Here is a 17730-nt window from a genome sequence, read left to right on the forward strand (position 1 = left end):
GTTAGGTCCTCTCTTGTAGGAGATGGTCATTGCAGGCAATTGTGTGGTGCAAAAATACTGATTATTACTAAAGAAATTAATCTTCAGATTGTAAGAACATTGGAGGTTATGCTTCAAAGAGGAAAAAAAGCTTTAAAGGAACATAGGTTGAAGCGACAAGAGAGCTTTGGTAACCTGTGGCACTAGAAACTTTGTAGGAAAGGGAACCAAATAAATTAGGGAAGTATTTACCACCCTCAGTGAGGGAAAAAAAGGAAATGTAATATATCAAAGATTAATTTGCCGTCGCGTTTTTGAAGATTGTAATGGTGGCATAACTTATTCTTCCTAAGCAAATTCAGAGGTGACTATCCCATATACCACAGTATTATTGTTACAGAAATAGGTATTGCTAAGTTAATTTCTGGTCATAAACTGGTGTTACAGTATCTTGGATGTCAGAGCAACAGTAGGTCTTATGGTGATGTATTTTTTAATCATATTGCAAATTATTGCAAAATATAACAAAGTATCCATGTTATTTTATTAGTGTTTGATTGGAAGCAGGTTAGCAAACATTCCCTTCCTACTTGAAACAGAAATTGTGTTGAAAATCATTTTAAAGTAATCACAAAGTATAGTTTTTCAAATCAAATATTTATTGACAAGGCATATTTCTTAGTACAGTGTACAAAACACGATTAATGCAGCTGTTATTGATTGTGGTACTGACGAAGTCCAAAGTGCATTGTGTTTCATTTAAGTTGGCTTCCATCTTTTAAAGTAATTCATATATTATTGGTCCTAATCTTCGCACTGAAAAACAAAAGGCATAAAACAATTCCTGTTACAACCCTGTGGGTGAACTGTAAACCAAAATAACCAAATTCAGGATTATGATTATCTTCAGTAAGGCACACTTCTACACTCTCCCTCCCCGCAGCATCCCTCCCCCCAGCATCCCTCCCCGCAGCATCCCTCCCCCCAGCATCCCTCCCCCCAGCATCCCTCCCCCCAGCATCCCTCCCCCCAGCATCCCTCCCCCCAGCATCTCTCCCCCCAGCATCCCTCCCCCCAGCATCCCTCCCCCCAGCATCCCTCCCCCCAGCATCCCTCCCCCCAGCATCCCGCCCCCCAGCATCCCGCCCCCCAGCATCCCTCCCCCCAGCATCCCTCCCCCCAGCATCCCTCCCCCCAGCATCCCTCCCCCCAGCATCCCTCCCCCCAGCATCCCTCCCCCCAGCATCCCTCCCCCACACACACACACAAAGATCACGACAGTCCTGATGGTGTAACTTTCGACAGTTCCTTTTGAATCACCAAATGATAACATTCAGATCAGGTTTGACTACTTATTGGAAAACATACGGCTCTTTAGTTCCTCAGAGCTACTTACCCAGCTTTTAGACATTTTAACCATTTACAAGAGCTCCTGGGCGCAATTCTCCGCAGGTTGGCCGGCTCCAACCCGCGCATGCGCGGTTGACGTATTGACGATTACGGCACGAACCCGCGCATGCGCGGTGGCCGTCTTTCCCCTCAGCCGCCCCGCAAGACGTGGCGGCTTGATCTTGCGGGGCGGTGGAGGGGAAATAGTGCGTCCGATTTGTCCCCTCCCGAGCATAGTCGTGGTGCTCTTTCCTTTCTAGGCCACCTACAAGCCCCAAACGGGCTTCTCACTCCCGTTTCACGACGGCAGCGACCAGGTGTGTTTGCCGCCGTCGTGAAACGGCCGCGAAAGGCAGGCCGCTCGGCCCATCCGGGTCGGAGAATCGCCGTTCACCGTGAAAAATGGTGAGCGCCGATTCTTCCGAGCCGGGGGGGGGGGGGGGGTCGTGAATTTTGTCGGGGGCCCTCCCGTGATTCTCCCACACCGCGTGGGGAGCAGAGAATCGCGCCCCCTATCTTTTCTGCCAAACAGAAAAAACAATCTCTTCCTGAGAGTGATTTTCTTCTCCTCAAGAATTCAGTGTGTTTCTCATTCGGTCTTTGCCTGCTTTCTCTTTGTGCCTGCATCTGTGTACTTATCACCTTCACCCTCCAGCTCATCTGCTGTAACTCTCCTTCGTATTCTAGCAGCCACATGGCTTGTTTCTCAACTTCCTGTTGGTAATACCTCCAGGTCAAGGGGTGCCAGGTCATGTAATCAGTATTTCTGGTTATCCAAGAAATTATAATTGATCCCTTTACAATTCATGCAAACTCTTCAGTCCCCTTCAAACATTCTTAAAAACAATTGCAGACCTTTTAAATAAATTATGAATTTTCCATATAATTTTCCAGATCAAAGGCCATCACAACTACAGGTGGGCCTCTTGTTGGAAGATTTATTGTATTTCACATTAAGAATTCACAAATCAATATTTTTAAACTATTAGCCATGCAATTTGAAATATCTTTGATTATTCTATACAACACATGGTTCAATACCTGTCACAGTACTACGCTCGTGCTTCTCCATTACTCCAGCTTCTTGGGGTTGTTAACGGCAACATAATGGTACAGGACAACAAGGAGGAAAAGGGATACCCCCAACATGTTGGCAAAGATCGCTAGCTGTACGTCTGTAATCATCCTGCGAGACAAAAAGACCACCATCACATTAGAAATAAAGAATATAATGCTGGTATATATATATGTATATTTATGGATGTCAAAGATGAAGGGGGGGGGAAATGAATGTAATCACCTCAAAACTGTTCCAGGTTGAAATCATAATACCTATCAAATAATATTGTCCGTAATATTGATGCTAATACTCTATTGAAAAAGACGCACTTAAAATCAACATGCTTTAATTGTTATAAGATCAAAATAAATAAGAGCTGGGGTTTTTGACCTTTCAAGCCTTCTCTACCATTTAACATGATTATGACTGATCTAATTGTGGTCTAAGTTCACTCCCCTACTGGCTCCCTCTAACCTTTGACTCCCTTGGAGATCAAAAAATCTGTAACCCTAGCCATGAATATATTCAACGAACCAACTTCCACTCACACCTGTGGAAGAGAACTCCAAAGTTTGGTGACCCACTGAGAAAAGAAATGTCTCTTCAGCTCGGTCTTAAATGGGTTATTTTAAAACTGTGCTCCCCGATTCCCTTGTGAAGAGAGACTTCCTGACAATGCACTGTGTGTGCTATACAGAATGGTTACAGCACAGGAAGAGGTCCGGGCCACCTTCCTGTCGAACCAATTAGCTAGTCCCAGCCCTGGGTCCTGCAAATTTTCTCTGTTCAGGTGCTTATCCAATTCCCCATTGAAAATCATGTTTGAATCTGCCTCTACTAACCTTGCCGGCAGTTAATTCTAGATCCTAACCACTAACTGGATAAAAAGATTTTTCCTAACGCTGTCTTTGGCTCTTTTGCCAATCGCTTTAAATGTCTTCTGGTTCTCAACCCGTCTACCAATTGGAACTATTTATCTCCATCAACTCTGTTTAGACTCCCTCATGATTTTGAACGTCTGCATATATAAACACCAACTTTAACCCTGTATTATACGTAGCTTTTAACATTCAGGTACAAAAATCCACAATTAGAAATGTTTACATAGTTGAAATGAATACCGTACCAAACAAAACATATGCCTCCAATAATGCTGTACTGAAATCTTTGCTTTAAAAGGAGATTCCGTGACCACTACTACACTGCACAAAATCCTGAAGAAACCATGCTATCAAACAGTTATTGACAGAAGCAGTGTCACCAGTCCTCGATGAACCAGTCCCCCACCAACATTTCTTAAATGAAGGTGGAGCTTCCCACCTTCAAACTGCCTTCAGGACGGGTCAGGATTTTTTTCGATACATAAAAAAAAAATTCTCAGGACATGGGATAGGACACATTGATTACACATGCCTAGTTGCCTTTAAAATGAAATAATGGCCGTCTCCTTAAATGTAGTTATTGTGCTGCTGACACTCCATTCAATGGTAATAGGTAAGGAATTCCAGGATTTTAACCAAGTGACCACAAAGTGTCTGGTCTGTGTGGTGAGCGGAGAATTGGGAATTAGATGGTGCTGGTGTGGTGACAGGGGAGTTAGGTCTGGTGTATATGCCAAGTGAACATGACCACTTCTCAATATGTACAGTGAAGTGGGAAATAAATGTTCCCTCAAATTTTCCACCGCTTGTGCTGCATGTTCCCATTAAGATGGCCATGAATGCACAAATCTTAAAGGGACCGTTGCCTGTGGGCAGTCTGTTTGTTCCATGTTGCATATCCCGGTTGCTGTGCAGCTGCACAGTTTATAGGGGATGTAAACATCAAACAAGGCTATTCACGATAGCTTTGACTCAATATGCCTGCGTTAAAGCAACCAGACAGAAAGAAAGACACATTTCAAGTCTCCTAGCTTAATAAAAGAACAAAGAACAAAGAAAAGTACAGCACAGGAACAGGCCCTACGGCCCTCCAAGCCCGTGCCGACCATGCTGCCCGTCTACTGAACATCAGAGCCAGCCATGGTGCCACTGCTCTGGCTGCTGCTGTTTTCCCCTGATAGGCTATTCCCCCCCCCCCCCCCCCCCCCCCCCCAACAGTATCCAAAGGGGTATACCTGTTCGAGAGGGGGACAACCACAGGGGATTCCTGCACTGACTGCCTGCCCTTTCTGGTGGTCACCCATTTCTCTGCCTGCACCTTGGGTGTGACCACATTTATATAACTGTTATCTATGACGCTTCCCGCCACCTGCATGCTCCCAAGTGCATCCAACTGCTGCTCCAACCGAACCATGCGGTCTGTGAGGAGCTCTAGTTGGGTGCACTTTCTGCAGATGAAGCCATCCGGGACGCTGGAAGCCTCCCGGACCTGCCACATCTCACAGTCAGAGCACTGCACCCCTCTAATTGACATTGCTTCAATTAATTAGTAAATTAAATTAAATTATTTTTTAAAGTTACTGTTAACTATATGTTTTCTAGCACTAGATTTTTACTATAAATGTGAAAGCTAAATACAGTACCCTCCGATCTCTGGCTTAGATACCGCACTAAATTATAATTAAGTAATTATGTTTAATTCTTAAATTTAGTGTAGATTCCCAACCAGCCAATCAGGTCACAGCTTTACTGTGATGTCACTTCAGTCCCCCCCCCACACAATTTGAAAAGGTAATAAAATTAAAAATGAATAAAAATCACTTACCTTCCCAGGTTCTCAGATGCTCTCTGGTTCTCTCCCTGCAGATTAAAAGTTATAGGCCAGAAGAAAGAGAGAGAACAAAACAGTAAGGGAAAAGCACCCTCACCCACTCTGCACCTCACTGCACCAAATTACCAAGTTCCAATTCCCATTCTGGATGTGTCTCACTCCGGCTGTGTCTCCTTCACTTACGCAAAGCTTACTGAGTGCGCTTTCTGTCTGTCTTTTATACAGACCTCAGCTAATCAGGGTGACTCACACTACTTAAGCTTCAAAGAGAAGAATAATGATCAAGGGATGAGGATCTCATCTGATTTATAAGGTTACAAATTCATGTTCATATTATGCTGCTGCTGATGGCTCACTGCACCTCATGCAGTGAGCCATCAGCACCTGAATTTGTAGATGTTTCATTTAGTAAGGTAGTGGTAGCATAATACACAATGGAGGGTATCCTCACTGTGCCTTCACAATGGGACATCAGTCATTCCTATCAAAGCTATCATAGACATATCTGCAACTAATTAGTGAGGATGAGGTCATAGAAACATCAAAAATAGGAGCAGGAAGCAGCTATTCAAGCCTGCTGCACCATTCATTGTCATCATGGCTGATCATCTAACTCAATAGCCAGAACCGCCGCCCCCATATCCTTTGATCCCCTTCACCTCAAGTGCTATATCCAACTGTACTGGCCTCAACTACTTAGTATGGTAGCAAATTCTACAGGCTCACCACTCTCTGGGTGAAGAAATTTCTCCTCATCTCAGTCTAAAACGGTCTACCCAGTATCCTCAGACAGTGACCTCTGGTTCTGGACCCCATTATCGGGAACATCCTTCCTGGACCTACCCCGACTAGTCCTGTTAGAAATATATAGGTTTATTGAATGTACGCGGATGTTTGCACATTTTTGCCTTTTTTGCTTTCTTTCGGTTGATGTCTGTAACTGTTTACAATGCCAAAAAACTACCTCAATAAAATTGTTTGTTAAAAAAAAACAAGAAGAAAAAGAAATGTATAGGTTTCTACGAAATCCCCCTCATTCTTCTGAACTCCAGCAAATACAATCCTAATCGACTCAATCTCTCCTCATGCGTCAGTTCTGCTGCCCCAGGAATCAGTCTGGTAAACCTTCTCTGCACTCCCTCAATAGCAACAACATCCTTTCTCAGATAAGGAGACTGAACTCTACATAGTATTCCAGGTGTGGCCTCACCAAGGCCCTGTGCAATTGCAGCAAGATATCACTACTCCTGCACTTGAATCCTCTCACTATGAAGGCCAACATACCATTTGCCTTCTTTACTGCCTGCTGCATCAGCATGCTTACCTTTAGCGACAGGTGTATGAAGACATCCAGGTCTCGTTGCACATTCCTCTCTCCTAACTTATGATCATTCAGATAATAATCTGCCTTCCTGTTTTTGCTACCAAAGTGGATAACCTCACATTTATCCAAATTATACTGCATCTGCCATTCATTTGCCCACTCACTCAACTTGTCCAAATCTTCTAGGGTTGTAATCTTGGGATTACTCCCTGTGCCTCATGCCAGTGAGGCTAGAAATAGGAAGATCGTACAGCTAAACACGTGGCTAAACAGCTGGTGTCGGGGGGAGGGTTTCAGATATCTGGACCATTGGGATTTCTTCCAGGGCAGATGGGACCTGTATAAGAAGGAAGGGTTGGATCTAAACTGGAGGGGCATAAATAGCTTGGTCACGAGGTTTGCTACTGTCACACAGGAGGCTTTAAACTAGTGTGGCGGGGGTTGGGAACCAGAGCAATAGGTCAGAATGTGAAATAACTGAATGAGAACTAGAGAATGGGGCCAGTACGACTCAGAGGAAGAAGCAGGCAGGAAGATGTTGCAAAACACAGTGGGACTGGTAGTCTGAAGTGCCGTTATTTCAATGCAAGAAGTAGAACAGGTAAGGCAGATGAACTTGAGACCTTAGATTAGTGCTTGGAACTATGATATTGTTGCCATTACAGAGATTTGGTTGAGGGAGGAAGACAGGATTTAAATGTTCCAGGATTTAGATGTTTCAGGCGGGATAGAAGGGGATGTAAAAGGGGTGTGGGAGTTGCACTACTGGTTAAGAAGAATATCACAATGCACTCCCGCTGTCGCTGGCAGGGAGGGTGCAGACTGTAAAGATGACAATCCTCCCTCGATTTTTGTTTATTTTTCAGTGCCTCCCGATCTTTATCCCACAGTCCTTCTTCAAAAGAGTTAACGGGCTGATCATGAGCTTTGTCTGGGCGGGAAAGTCTCCGCGGGTAAAGAAGGCGATGTTGGAGAGGAACCGCAGCGAGGGAGGGCTGGCTTTGCCGAGTCTGGTCAATTATTACTGGGCGGCCAACATCGCTATGATAAGGAAGTGGATGGTGGGTACGGGGTCTATTTGGGAGCGGGTGGAGGCGGCTTCGTGCAGGGGCTCCAGTTTGGAAGCCCTGGTCACGGCTCCTCTACCGCTGCCGCCGGCCAAGTACACCACCAGCCCGGTAGTGGTGGCGACCCTGCGGATATGGGGCCAGTGGAGGAGGCATGTGGGGGAGATGGGGGCGTCTGTCTGGGCGCCAATCTGCGACAACCATCGGTTTGCCCCCGGCAGTATGGATGGGGGGTTCCGAGTATGGCGGCGAGCAGGGGCGGGAAGGGTGGGTGATATGTTCCTGGAAGGGAGCTTCGCGAGTTTGAGGAGCTTGGAGGAGAAATTTGGGGTGGTAAGGGGAAATGATTTTAGATACCTACAGTTGCGGGACTTTGTTCGTAGACAGGTCCCATCTTTCCCGCGCCTCCCGCCAATGGGGATCCTAGACAGAATAGTCTCTGGGAGGGATGAAGGGGAGGGTAGAGTCTCGGGTATTTATAAGGTGCTCATGAGGGAGGAAGGGTCCCAGACAGAGGAACTGAAACTTAAATGGGAGGAGGAGCTAGGCGGGGAAATGGAGGATGGGCTGTGGGCAGAGGCCCTGAGTAGGGTAAACTCGACCGCGACATGTGCTAGGCTCGGGCTGATCCAATTTAAGGTCGTTCATCGGGCCCATATGACGGTGGCTCGGATGAGCAAATTTTTCGGGATAGAGGACAAATGCGCTAAGTGCGCGGGAGGACCAGCAAACCATGTTCACATGTTTTGGGCATGCCCTGAGCTGAGGGGGTACTGGGAGGGATTTGCGGGGGTCATGTCCCAGGTGCTAAAAACAAGGGTGGCGATGAGCCCAGGGGTGGCAATTTTTGGGGTTTCGGAAGACCCGGGCGTCCAGGGGGAGAAAGAGGCCGATGTGCTGGCCTTTGCTTCCCTGATAGCCCGGCGACGAATATTATTGGCGTGGAGGGACTCAAAGCCCCCGAAGACGGAGTGGTGGCTTGCGGACATGTCGAGTTTCCTGGGGATGGAAAAAATCAAGTTCGCCTTGAGGGGTTCTGTGCAGGGGTTCACCCGGAGGTGGCAACCATTTATTGACTTCTTTGCGGGAGAGTGAGCGTCAGCAGGGGGGTGGGGGGTTAGAGTAGAGTAGGAGGGAAAATATGGCGGGTAGTACCGGTGGGAGGGGAGCGGGCTTGTGCAATATGTTACGGTGGAAGTATTGAAAGTACGTGGATGTTTGCACATTTTTGCCTTTTTTGCTTCCTTTCTGATGATGTCTGTAACTGTTTATAAAGCCAAAAACTACCTCAATAAAATTGTTTATTAAAAAAAAAGAAGAATATCACAGCTGTACTGCAGCGAGGCAATATGGGTAGAGCTCAGGAATAGGAAGGGTGCAGTTACAATGTTGGGGGTTTACTACAGGCCTCCCAACAGTCAGCAGGAGTTAGAGGAGCAGATATGTAGGCAGAATTTGGAAAGGTGTAAAAGTTGTGGTTGGTGATTTTAACTTCCCCTATATTGACTGCGACTCACTTAGTGCTAGCTTGAGTGAGCCACGTTTCTAAGGAGCATCCACGAGGGCTTCTTGATAACAATATGCAACAATAATAATAATCGCTTATTGTCACAAGTAGGCTTCAATGAAGTTACTGTGAAAAGTAGATAGTCCAACTAGGGAAGGGGCCGTACTGGACCTGGTATTGGGGAATGAGCCTGGTCAGATGGTCGAAGTTTCAGTAGGGGAGCATTCTGGGAACAGTGACCATAATTCATTAAGTTTTAAGGAACTGTTGGGTAAAGATAAGAGTAGCCCTTGGGTGAAGGTGCTAAATTGGGGAGGGGGTGGGGGGGGGGGGGGGGGGGGGGGGGGGGAGAGAAGCCTAATTAAAACAATATTGGGCAGAAACTGAAGAATCTAGCTTGGGGTCGATGTTTGAGAATAAATCAGCATCTGACATGTGGGTGGCTTTCAAATGTCAATTGATAGGAATTCAGGACCGGCATGTTCCTGAGAGGAAGAAGGATAAGTATAGTCCAAAAGAAAAAGGAAGCATTTGTAAGGGCTAGAAGGCTGGGAATAGACAAAGCTCGTGACAAATATAAGGAAAGTAGGAACTTAAGCAAGGAGTCAGGAGGGCTAAAAGGGTCACGAAAGTCATTGGCAAACAGGATTAAGGAAAATCCCAAGGCTTTTTATATGTATATAAAGAGCAAGAGGGTAGCCAGGGAAAGGGTTGACCTACTCAAGGACAGGGAAGGGAATCTATGTGTGGAGCCAGAGGAAATGGGCAAGGTACTAAATGCGTACTTTGCATCAGTATTCACCAAAGAGAAGGATTTGGTGGATGATGAGTCTGGGGAAGGGTGTGTAGATAGCCTGAGTCACATTGAGATCAAAAAAGGAGATTTTTGGTGTCTTGAAAACATTAAGGTAGATAGGTTCCCAGGACCTGATGAGATCAACCCCATAATACTGAGGGAGACAAGGGAAGAAATTGCTGGGGCCTTGAGAGAAATCTCTGTATCCTCACTGGCTATAGGTGAGGTCCCAGAGGACTGGAGAATACTAATGTTGTTCCTTTAAGAAGGGTAGCAAGGATAATCCAGAAAATTACAGGCCAGTGAGACATCAGACTAAGGGAAATTATTGGAGAGGAGTCTTTGAGACAGGATCTACTCCCATTTGCAAGTAACTGGACGTAGTAGCGAGAGGCAGCACGGTTTTGTGAAGGGGGGGGGGGGGGGTCATGTCTCACTAACTTAATCAAGTTTTTTGAGGAGCGACGAAGATGATTGATGGAGGAAGGGCAGTGGATGTTGACTATATGCATATCACTACGGCCTTTAACAAGGCTCCTCATGGCAGACTGGTATAGCAGGTGATGCCATCTGGGAGCAGAGGTGAGCTGGCAAAATGGATACAGAACTGACTCATAGAAGACAGGGTAGCAGTGGAAGGGTGCTTTTTCTGAATGGAAGGCTGTGACTAGTGGTGTTCCACAGGGATCAGTGCTGGGACTTTTGCTGTTTGTAGTATATATAAATGATTTGGAGGAAAATATAACTGGTCTGATTAGTAAGTTTGTAGACGACACAAAGGTTGGTGGAATTGCCGATAGCGATGAGGACCATCAGAGAATACAGCAGGATATAGATCAGTTGGAGACTTGCGCTGAGAGATGGGAGGGGGAGTTTAATCCGGACAAATGTGACGTAATGCATTTTGCAAGGTCTAATGCAGGTAGGAAATACACAGTAAATGGCATATCCTTAAGAGTATTGACAGGCAGAGAGATCTGGGTGTGCAGGTCCACAGGTGGAGAAGGTAGTCAAGAAGGCATATGGCATGCTTGCCTTCATTGGCCAGGCATTGAGTATAAAAATTGGCAAGTTATGCTGCAGCACTACTGAACCTTAGTTAGGTCACACTTGGAATATAGTGTTCAATCCTGGTCGCCACACTACCAGAAGGATGTGGATGCTTTGGAGGGAGCACAGAAGAGGTTTACCAGAATGTTGCCTGGTATGGAGGGCATTTGGTATGAGGAGAGGTTGGATAAACCCGGTTTGTTCTCACTGAATGATGGAGGTTGAGGGACGACCTGATAGAATGGAGAGTCAGAAGTTGTTTCCCAGGGTGGAATAATCAATTATTAGGGGGACATACGTTCAAGGTGCGAGGGGCAACGTTTAGAGGAGATGTACAGGGAGGTTTGTTTTTTACGCAGAGGGTAGTGGGTGCCTGGAACTCTGTGCCGGACGTGGTGGTGGAAGCAGATACGATAGTGATATTTAAGGAGCGTCTTGACAAATACATCAATAAGATGGGAATAGAGGGATTTGGATACCAGAAATTTAGTTGCTCAGCCATTTATAGCTGAGTTAATAGCTGGGGGAAGGGCAATTATGATGCCATTAGACATGACTTAGGATGTGTAGGTTGGAGAAGTAGGCTGCAAGGGTTGGGCACACTGGATATGTGGAGCTTGTTCAAGGAACAGCTATTTGCGTGTTCTTGATAGGTACGTACCAGTCAGGCAGGGAGGGAGGGGTAGAGCAAGGGAACCGTGGTTTACCAAAGAAGTGGAATCTCTTGTTAAGAGGAAGAAGGAGGCCTATGTGAAGATGAGGCGTGAAGTTTCAGTTGGGGCGCTTGATAGTTACAAGGAAGCGAGGAAGGATCTAAAGAGAGAGCTAAGACGAGCAAGGAGGGGACATGAGAAGTCTTTGGCAGGTAGGATCAAGGAAAACCCAAAAGCTTTCTATAGGTATGTCAGGAATAAAAGAATGACTAGGGTAAGAGTAGGGCCAGTCAAGGACAGTGGTGGGAAGTTGTGTGTGGAGGCTGAGGAGATAAGCAAGATACTAAATGAATACTTTTCGTCAGTATTCACTCAGGAAAAAGATAATGTCATGGAGGAGAATGCTGAGACCCAGGCTATTAGAATAGATTAGTAAGAAGTCTTACAACACCAGGTTAAAGTCCAACAGGTTTGTTTCAAACACGAGCTTTCGGAGCACGGCTCCTTCTTCAGGTGAATCTGAAGAAGGAGCCGTGCTCCGAAAGCTCGTGTTTGAAACAAACCTGTTGGACTTTAACCTGGTGTTGTAAGACTTCTTACTGTGCTCACCCCAGTCCAACGCCGGCATCTCCACATCATTAGAATAGATGGCATTGAGGTGCGTAGGGAAGAAGTGTTGGCAATTCTGGACAAGGTGAAAATAGATAAGTCCCCGGGGCCTGATGAGATTTATCCTAGGATTCTCTGGGAAGCCAGGGAAGAGATTGCTGAGCCTTTGGCTTTGATTTTTATGTCATCATTGGCTACAGGAATAGTGCCAGAGGACTGGAGGGTAGCAAATGTGGTCCCTTTGTTCAAGAAGGGGAGTAGAGATAACCCCAGTAACTATAGGCCGGTGAGCCTCACGTCTGTTGTGGGTAAAGTCTTGGAGAGGATTATAAGAGATACGATTTATAATCATCTAGATAGGAATAATATGATTAGGGATAGTCAGCATGATTTTGTGAGGGGTAGGTCATGCCTCACAAACCTTATTGAGTTCTTTGAGAAGGTGACTGAACAGGTAGACGAGGGTAGAGCAGTTGATGTGGTGTATATGGATTTCAGTAAAGCGTTTGATAAGGTTCCCCACGGTCGGCTATTGCAGAAAACACGGAGGCTGGGGATTGAGGGTGATTTAGAGATGTGGATCAGAAATTGGCTAGTTGAAAGAAGACAGAGGGTGGTGGTTGATGGCAAATGTTCAGAATGGAGTTCAGTTACGAGTGGTGTACCACAAGGATCTGTTCTGGGGTCGTTGCTGTTTGTCATTTTCATAAATGACCTAGAGGAGGGCACAGAAGGTTGGGTGAGTAAATTTGCAGACAACACTAAAGTCGGTGGAGTTGTAGACAGTGTGGAAGGATGTTGCAGGTTACAGAGGGACATAGATAAGCTGCAGAGCTGGGCTGAGAGGTGGCAAATGGAGTTTAATGTAGAGAAGTGTGAGGTGATTAACTTTGGAAAGAACAGGAATGCGGAATATTTGGCTAATGGTAAAATTCTTGGCAGTGTGGATGAGCAGAGGGATCTCGGTGTCCATGTACATAGATCCCTGAAAGTTGCCACCCAGGTTGATAGGGTTGTGAAGAAGGCCTATGGTGTGTTGGCCTTTATTGGTAGAGGGATTGAGTTCCGGAGCCATGAGGTCATATTGCAGCTGTACAAAACTCTGGTACGGCCGCATTTGGAGTATTGCGTACAGTTCTGGTCGCCTCATTATAGGAAGGACGTGGAAGCTTTGGAACGGGTGCAGAGGAGATTTACCAGGATGTTGCCTGGTATGGAGGGAAAATCTTATGAGGAAAGGCTGATGGACTTGAGGTTGTTTTCGTTAGAGAGAAGAAGGTTAAGAGGTGACTTAATAGAGGCATACAAAATGATCAGAGGGTTAGATAGGGTGGACAGTGAGAGCCTTCTCCCGCGGATGGAGGTGGCTAGCATGAGGGGACATAGCCATAAATTGAGGGGTAATAGATATAGGACAGAGGTCAGAGGTAGGTTTTTTACGCAAAGAGTGGTGAGGGCATGGAATGCCCTACCTGCAACAGTAGTGAACTCGCCAACATTGAGGGCATTTAAAAGTTTATTGGATAAGCATATGGATGATAATGGCATAGTGTAGGTTAGATGGCCTTTAGTTTTTGACTTCCCATGTCGGTGCAACATCGTGGGCCGAAGGGCCTGTACTGCGTTGTATCGTTCTATGTTCTTTGTTCTCCATTATAAATTCACCTATTTCTGACTTCACCAATCTTTTTCTCTTATCATACCTAATCAGTTTTTATATTCCCTGCAAGCTTACTCTCGTACTCTATTTTCCCCTTCTTCATCAATCGCTTGGTCTTCCTTTGTTGAGTTCTAAACTGTTCCCAATTCTCAGGTCGGTTTTTCTTGGCCAATGTGTATGCGTCTTCCTTGGATCTAATACTATCTCTAATTTCCCACATAAGTCATAGTTTGGTCACCTGTCCCGTTTTACTTTTGCACCAGACAGAAATAAACTGTTTTTGTAGTTCATCCATGCATTCCTTGAATGTTTACCATTGCCTATCCACCGTCATCCCTTTCAGTAATGTTTCCCAATCTAATGTGGAAACCTAAAATGACCAACTAGAGCATGGTGGGATACCTAACAAAGGTTTAAAGTGTCCCAAAGAAATTGCTGCAGCTACCTCATTCATTCAGTCAGCAGACAAGTGGCTCCTTGTAAGTTGATAACACTGTCTGGAAACCTCCTGACGAGATCACCCTCCCCTTTTGTATTGTGACACACACACACACCTTTTGTCTATAGCACTATCTCGGAGCGCGATGACGTCAATTGATCACCTCGGCTTTTGTATTGCTAATATACCTATCTCTGTAGAATTACCGCAGAATGCATTGATGTCATCTGATCACCTCTCCTTTGTATCGAAATTATACCTATGTCTAAGCCAACAGAAAGGCTCAGAAATTATCGATGTCACTACCTGTGGGGGATGCTTCAGTTTGGTATATAAAGATCTGTACATCCCTTTTGTGCACCAGAGCGTGCTTGGCTACGACCTTTGATTGTAGTGGTCACTCTCCTTGTGCAAGTAAAACTTAATAAACTTAATTGTGTTGGTACCCCTTACATTTTCAGTCTAAAGTCTTACTCAGAGGTCGAAGTTTTCGACACTATCATAGTCAATACATGCTTCATACCATTTTAGCTTCCTTTATTAAGATTCAGGACCATTGTCTCAGAATCAACTATGTCTCTCTCCACCTTGATGAAAAATTCCATCAATTTATGGTTGCTCATCCCCAAGGGGTCTCGCACAACTAGACTGTCAATGATTCCTTTCATTGCACAATACCCAGTCTAGGATGGCCTGTTCTCTAGTTGGTTGCTCAATGTATTGGTCCAGAAAACCATCCCGTACACACTCCAGGAATTATTCCTCTATGGCATTGCTAGTTCCCTCATGATCTGATGTAGGCCCAGCCAGACAGCCATATTCTTAAAGATTTGACCAGCTCAGTTACCAGTGATATCAAGTAATTTGCAATGGACATTTAAGGTCCTTCACCTGTGCCCTTGCTTTCTTAGTGCTTCCTCAGAGTAGTGTTCACCAGAGAGCAGCACTAAGCTGTCAGTGAGGTGGTAATCTGGATGAAGTTTCTTTGGCCTTGTTTTGTTAAATCAATACCATATTGTGGAGTCCTGAACTAATGTCAATGGCTCCCTATCAAACTAAGCACCACTCACCCCACCACTTGTGGATCACTCCTAGCAGTGGAACAGGCTATAGCCAGGGATGGTGACAGGGAAGTTGGGCTGTTTGATAGATATGACTCAAGACCATTGTGTTGCTAAATATTGTGAGCCAGTTCTCCTGACTCGAGCACCATTTCAGAGTTATAAGAAAGGAGGACTTTAACAGTGTTGATTTGTGTGGCCTGAGTCTCATCTTGATATGATGCCTGGTTGTTGGCAATAGATCCATCGGACACCTCTCTTAGTAAACTGCTCAGCTGCAATTGCTTCAAATTTAACTAGTTCGCTAACCAGTTTATTGAGAGACTGGAGTCAAATGTAGGCCACAGCAGTTCTGTTCTCTGAGAATATTAGTGCGCCAACATTTTGTTTTGAAAATCATTCCATTTTTTTTCTGGTACCAACCCATAAATAAGATTTAGTGGCATTTAATCTCAATTTCTGAGTTGCTGGTTGAGTAGCAATAATGTAGGCAAAGTTTGTTCTCTGTCATAGTACTTGCCTTCTGTCATCACCTTGAATATACTCCTAGAACCAATTGCTAAATTGCTTCACTATTGCTGGGACAAAATCCTGAACTCCTTTCCTAACAGCAATGTGGGTGCTCCTACACCACATGGACTGCAAAAGTTCAAGAAGATAGGTCATCATGACCCACTCAAGGACAATTAGGGGCAGGCAACAAATGTTGGCCTAGACTGCGATGGTCACATCCTATAAATGAATAAATCAATTAAAATCTCACTTACACCGTGTACAATTCACAAACTTTCATCGCTGCCATTAGATCTCCACAACACAAACAACAGTAGAGGCCCAATATGGCTGACCTTCAACCTCATCATCCTTGCAAAGGAGCTGGTAGCTTAACATTAAGAAAGCTACAATCTAGTTGCAAGTCCCACCTGGTTGAGCTTGATGCAAGTTTCCACAGACTGATACCATCACATAACCACTACACATCTCTCTTAACTCCTACTGCAGGAACAATGTCTTAAAACTAGCAACTTCGGGAATGTGTGCCAGAATTTGGATCTTGCCACTTTGAATCAAGCAATTTGGGCTGGGTTGGGTCAAGGGTCACTCAGACCACACTGAATGCCTGAAAAGACAGGCAAGCCACCTTGCCACAGCAGCCGAACGCACCATTAAGTTTTTTTACCCAGCATGGCAACTTAAAAAAATGTCTGGACTTCAATCTCCAGATTTGAGACACTACCTGTGACCACATTCAGTTCAAATCCTGCTTTCGATTTTAAGATCTCGATCACTCCTGCATTTTCTGAATTTCAGGGGAAACAATCAGTTTACAGAACCTATAGGAACGATCAATACTAAGACCAGAAATAATTCTGATGAAGCTACACTATACACCCTTCCGAAAAACAATGCAAAGGTACCAGATCCCAAACTGCAAAGCAATGCACCAGATTGGGGGGGGGGGGGGTCTCAGCCACCTCATCCCTATCCTTGTCCAGTTCAACACTGTCTGAACCTTTGTGACCTGCACACCAGCTTTCAGCGATTGCTCTGTCCCTGGGCAAAAACGCTAAAGAACCAAGCTCCTTCAGTGAATGCTCAATATCTGCAAACTGCAAACCCCACATCTCACTCCACCACTTTTCACTGGTTATTTACCAAAGCCACAGATTTACACCCCCCCCCCCCCCCCAAAGGGCAGAGCCTAAACGCTGTCCACTGGAACAAATGATGTGGAGATGCCGGCGTTGGACTGGGGTGAGCACAATAAGAAATCTTACAACACCAGGTTAAAGTCCAACAGGTTTGTTTCAAACACGAGCTTTCGGAGCACTGCTCCTTCCTCAGGTGAATGCCAGACAAATCCCAGGCTTTGCCCCGTCCAGCAGCGCCTCCCACGGCCCATCTCTATTGCTCAGCCTAAGGGCTCCGGAAAGCACCTGGCTCAGCTTCTCGGGATGGAAGCCGGGGGGGGGGGGGGGGGGGGGGCAGGGCAAGAGTTTGCTTTTTAAAGAATACCCAATATATTTAATTGGCACGCATCTCGGTCAATAATTACCGCCCGGGTTACACACTCACCTCCCGGAGCGGGGTTTCCGCTGCACTCCAAAGCCACGTCTCTCCAACAGCTGCACTGTGGGACTCGACGTGATGGCGCAAACACGTTCGGGCCACGGCGTGATGGCGTAAACACGTTGGGACCACTTGCTCGGCGGGTCCAAGTCGCCGGTCTGGTCACGTGCCCCCGGCGGTGGCGCCTGGAGGAGGGATCGCTTCGGCCGGCAGGGAGCGCTGGTGGCAAAATGAGCGACGGCTTTGGGAGGGGTGGGGGAGGGGCGACGGCTTCTGTGAGGGGACAGCGGATGATTGCCGTCTGCAAGCACCAAAGCTCTGCTTTTAAACGAGGTGGAATCAAATCCTGCCCGG

The 17730-nt window shown here is 45.9% G+C and overlaps 1 protein-coding gene across 2 annotated transcripts; it reads right to left on the reverse strand.

Moving 5' to 3' along the window:
- Positions 1–617: 617 nt before the first annotated feature.
- On the reverse strand, positions 618–17518 carry ost4 (oligosaccharyltransferase complex subunit 4 (non-catalytic)). 2 transcript variants are annotated; one of them, XM_038792366.1, is made up of 3 exons: positions 17383–17518; positions 2410–2554; positions 618–795 (listed from the first exon to the last, which is right to left on the reverse strand). In XM_038792366.1, the coding sequence occupies exon 2, from the start codon at positions 2551–2553 to the stop codon at positions 2440–2442; it is 114 nt and encodes a 37-aa protein (XP_038648294.1). In that variant the 5' UTR covers position 2554; positions 17383–17518; the 3' UTR covers positions 618–795; positions 2410–2439. The 2 variants fall into 2 exon arrangements, with proteins under 2 accessions (XP_038648294.1, XP_038648293.1); XM_038792365.1 differs by lacking the exon at positions 17383–17518 and adding an exon at positions 5135–5167.
- Positions 17519–17730: the final 212 nt, after the last annotated feature.

This window comes from Scyliorhinus canicula, chromosome 3 (assembly GCF_902713615.1).
Source record: "Scyliorhinus canicula chromosome 3, sScyCan1.1, whole genome shotgun sequence".
Taxonomy (NCBI): domain Eukaryota; kingdom Metazoa; phylum Chordata; class Chondrichthyes; order Carcharhiniformes; family Scyliorhinidae; genus Scyliorhinus; species Scyliorhinus canicula.

Coding starts and splice junctions, on each gene's coding strand:
- ost4 (XM_038792366.1), bottom strand. CDS start 2,553: ATGATTACAGACGTACAGCTAGCGATCTTTGCCAACATGTTGGGGGTA.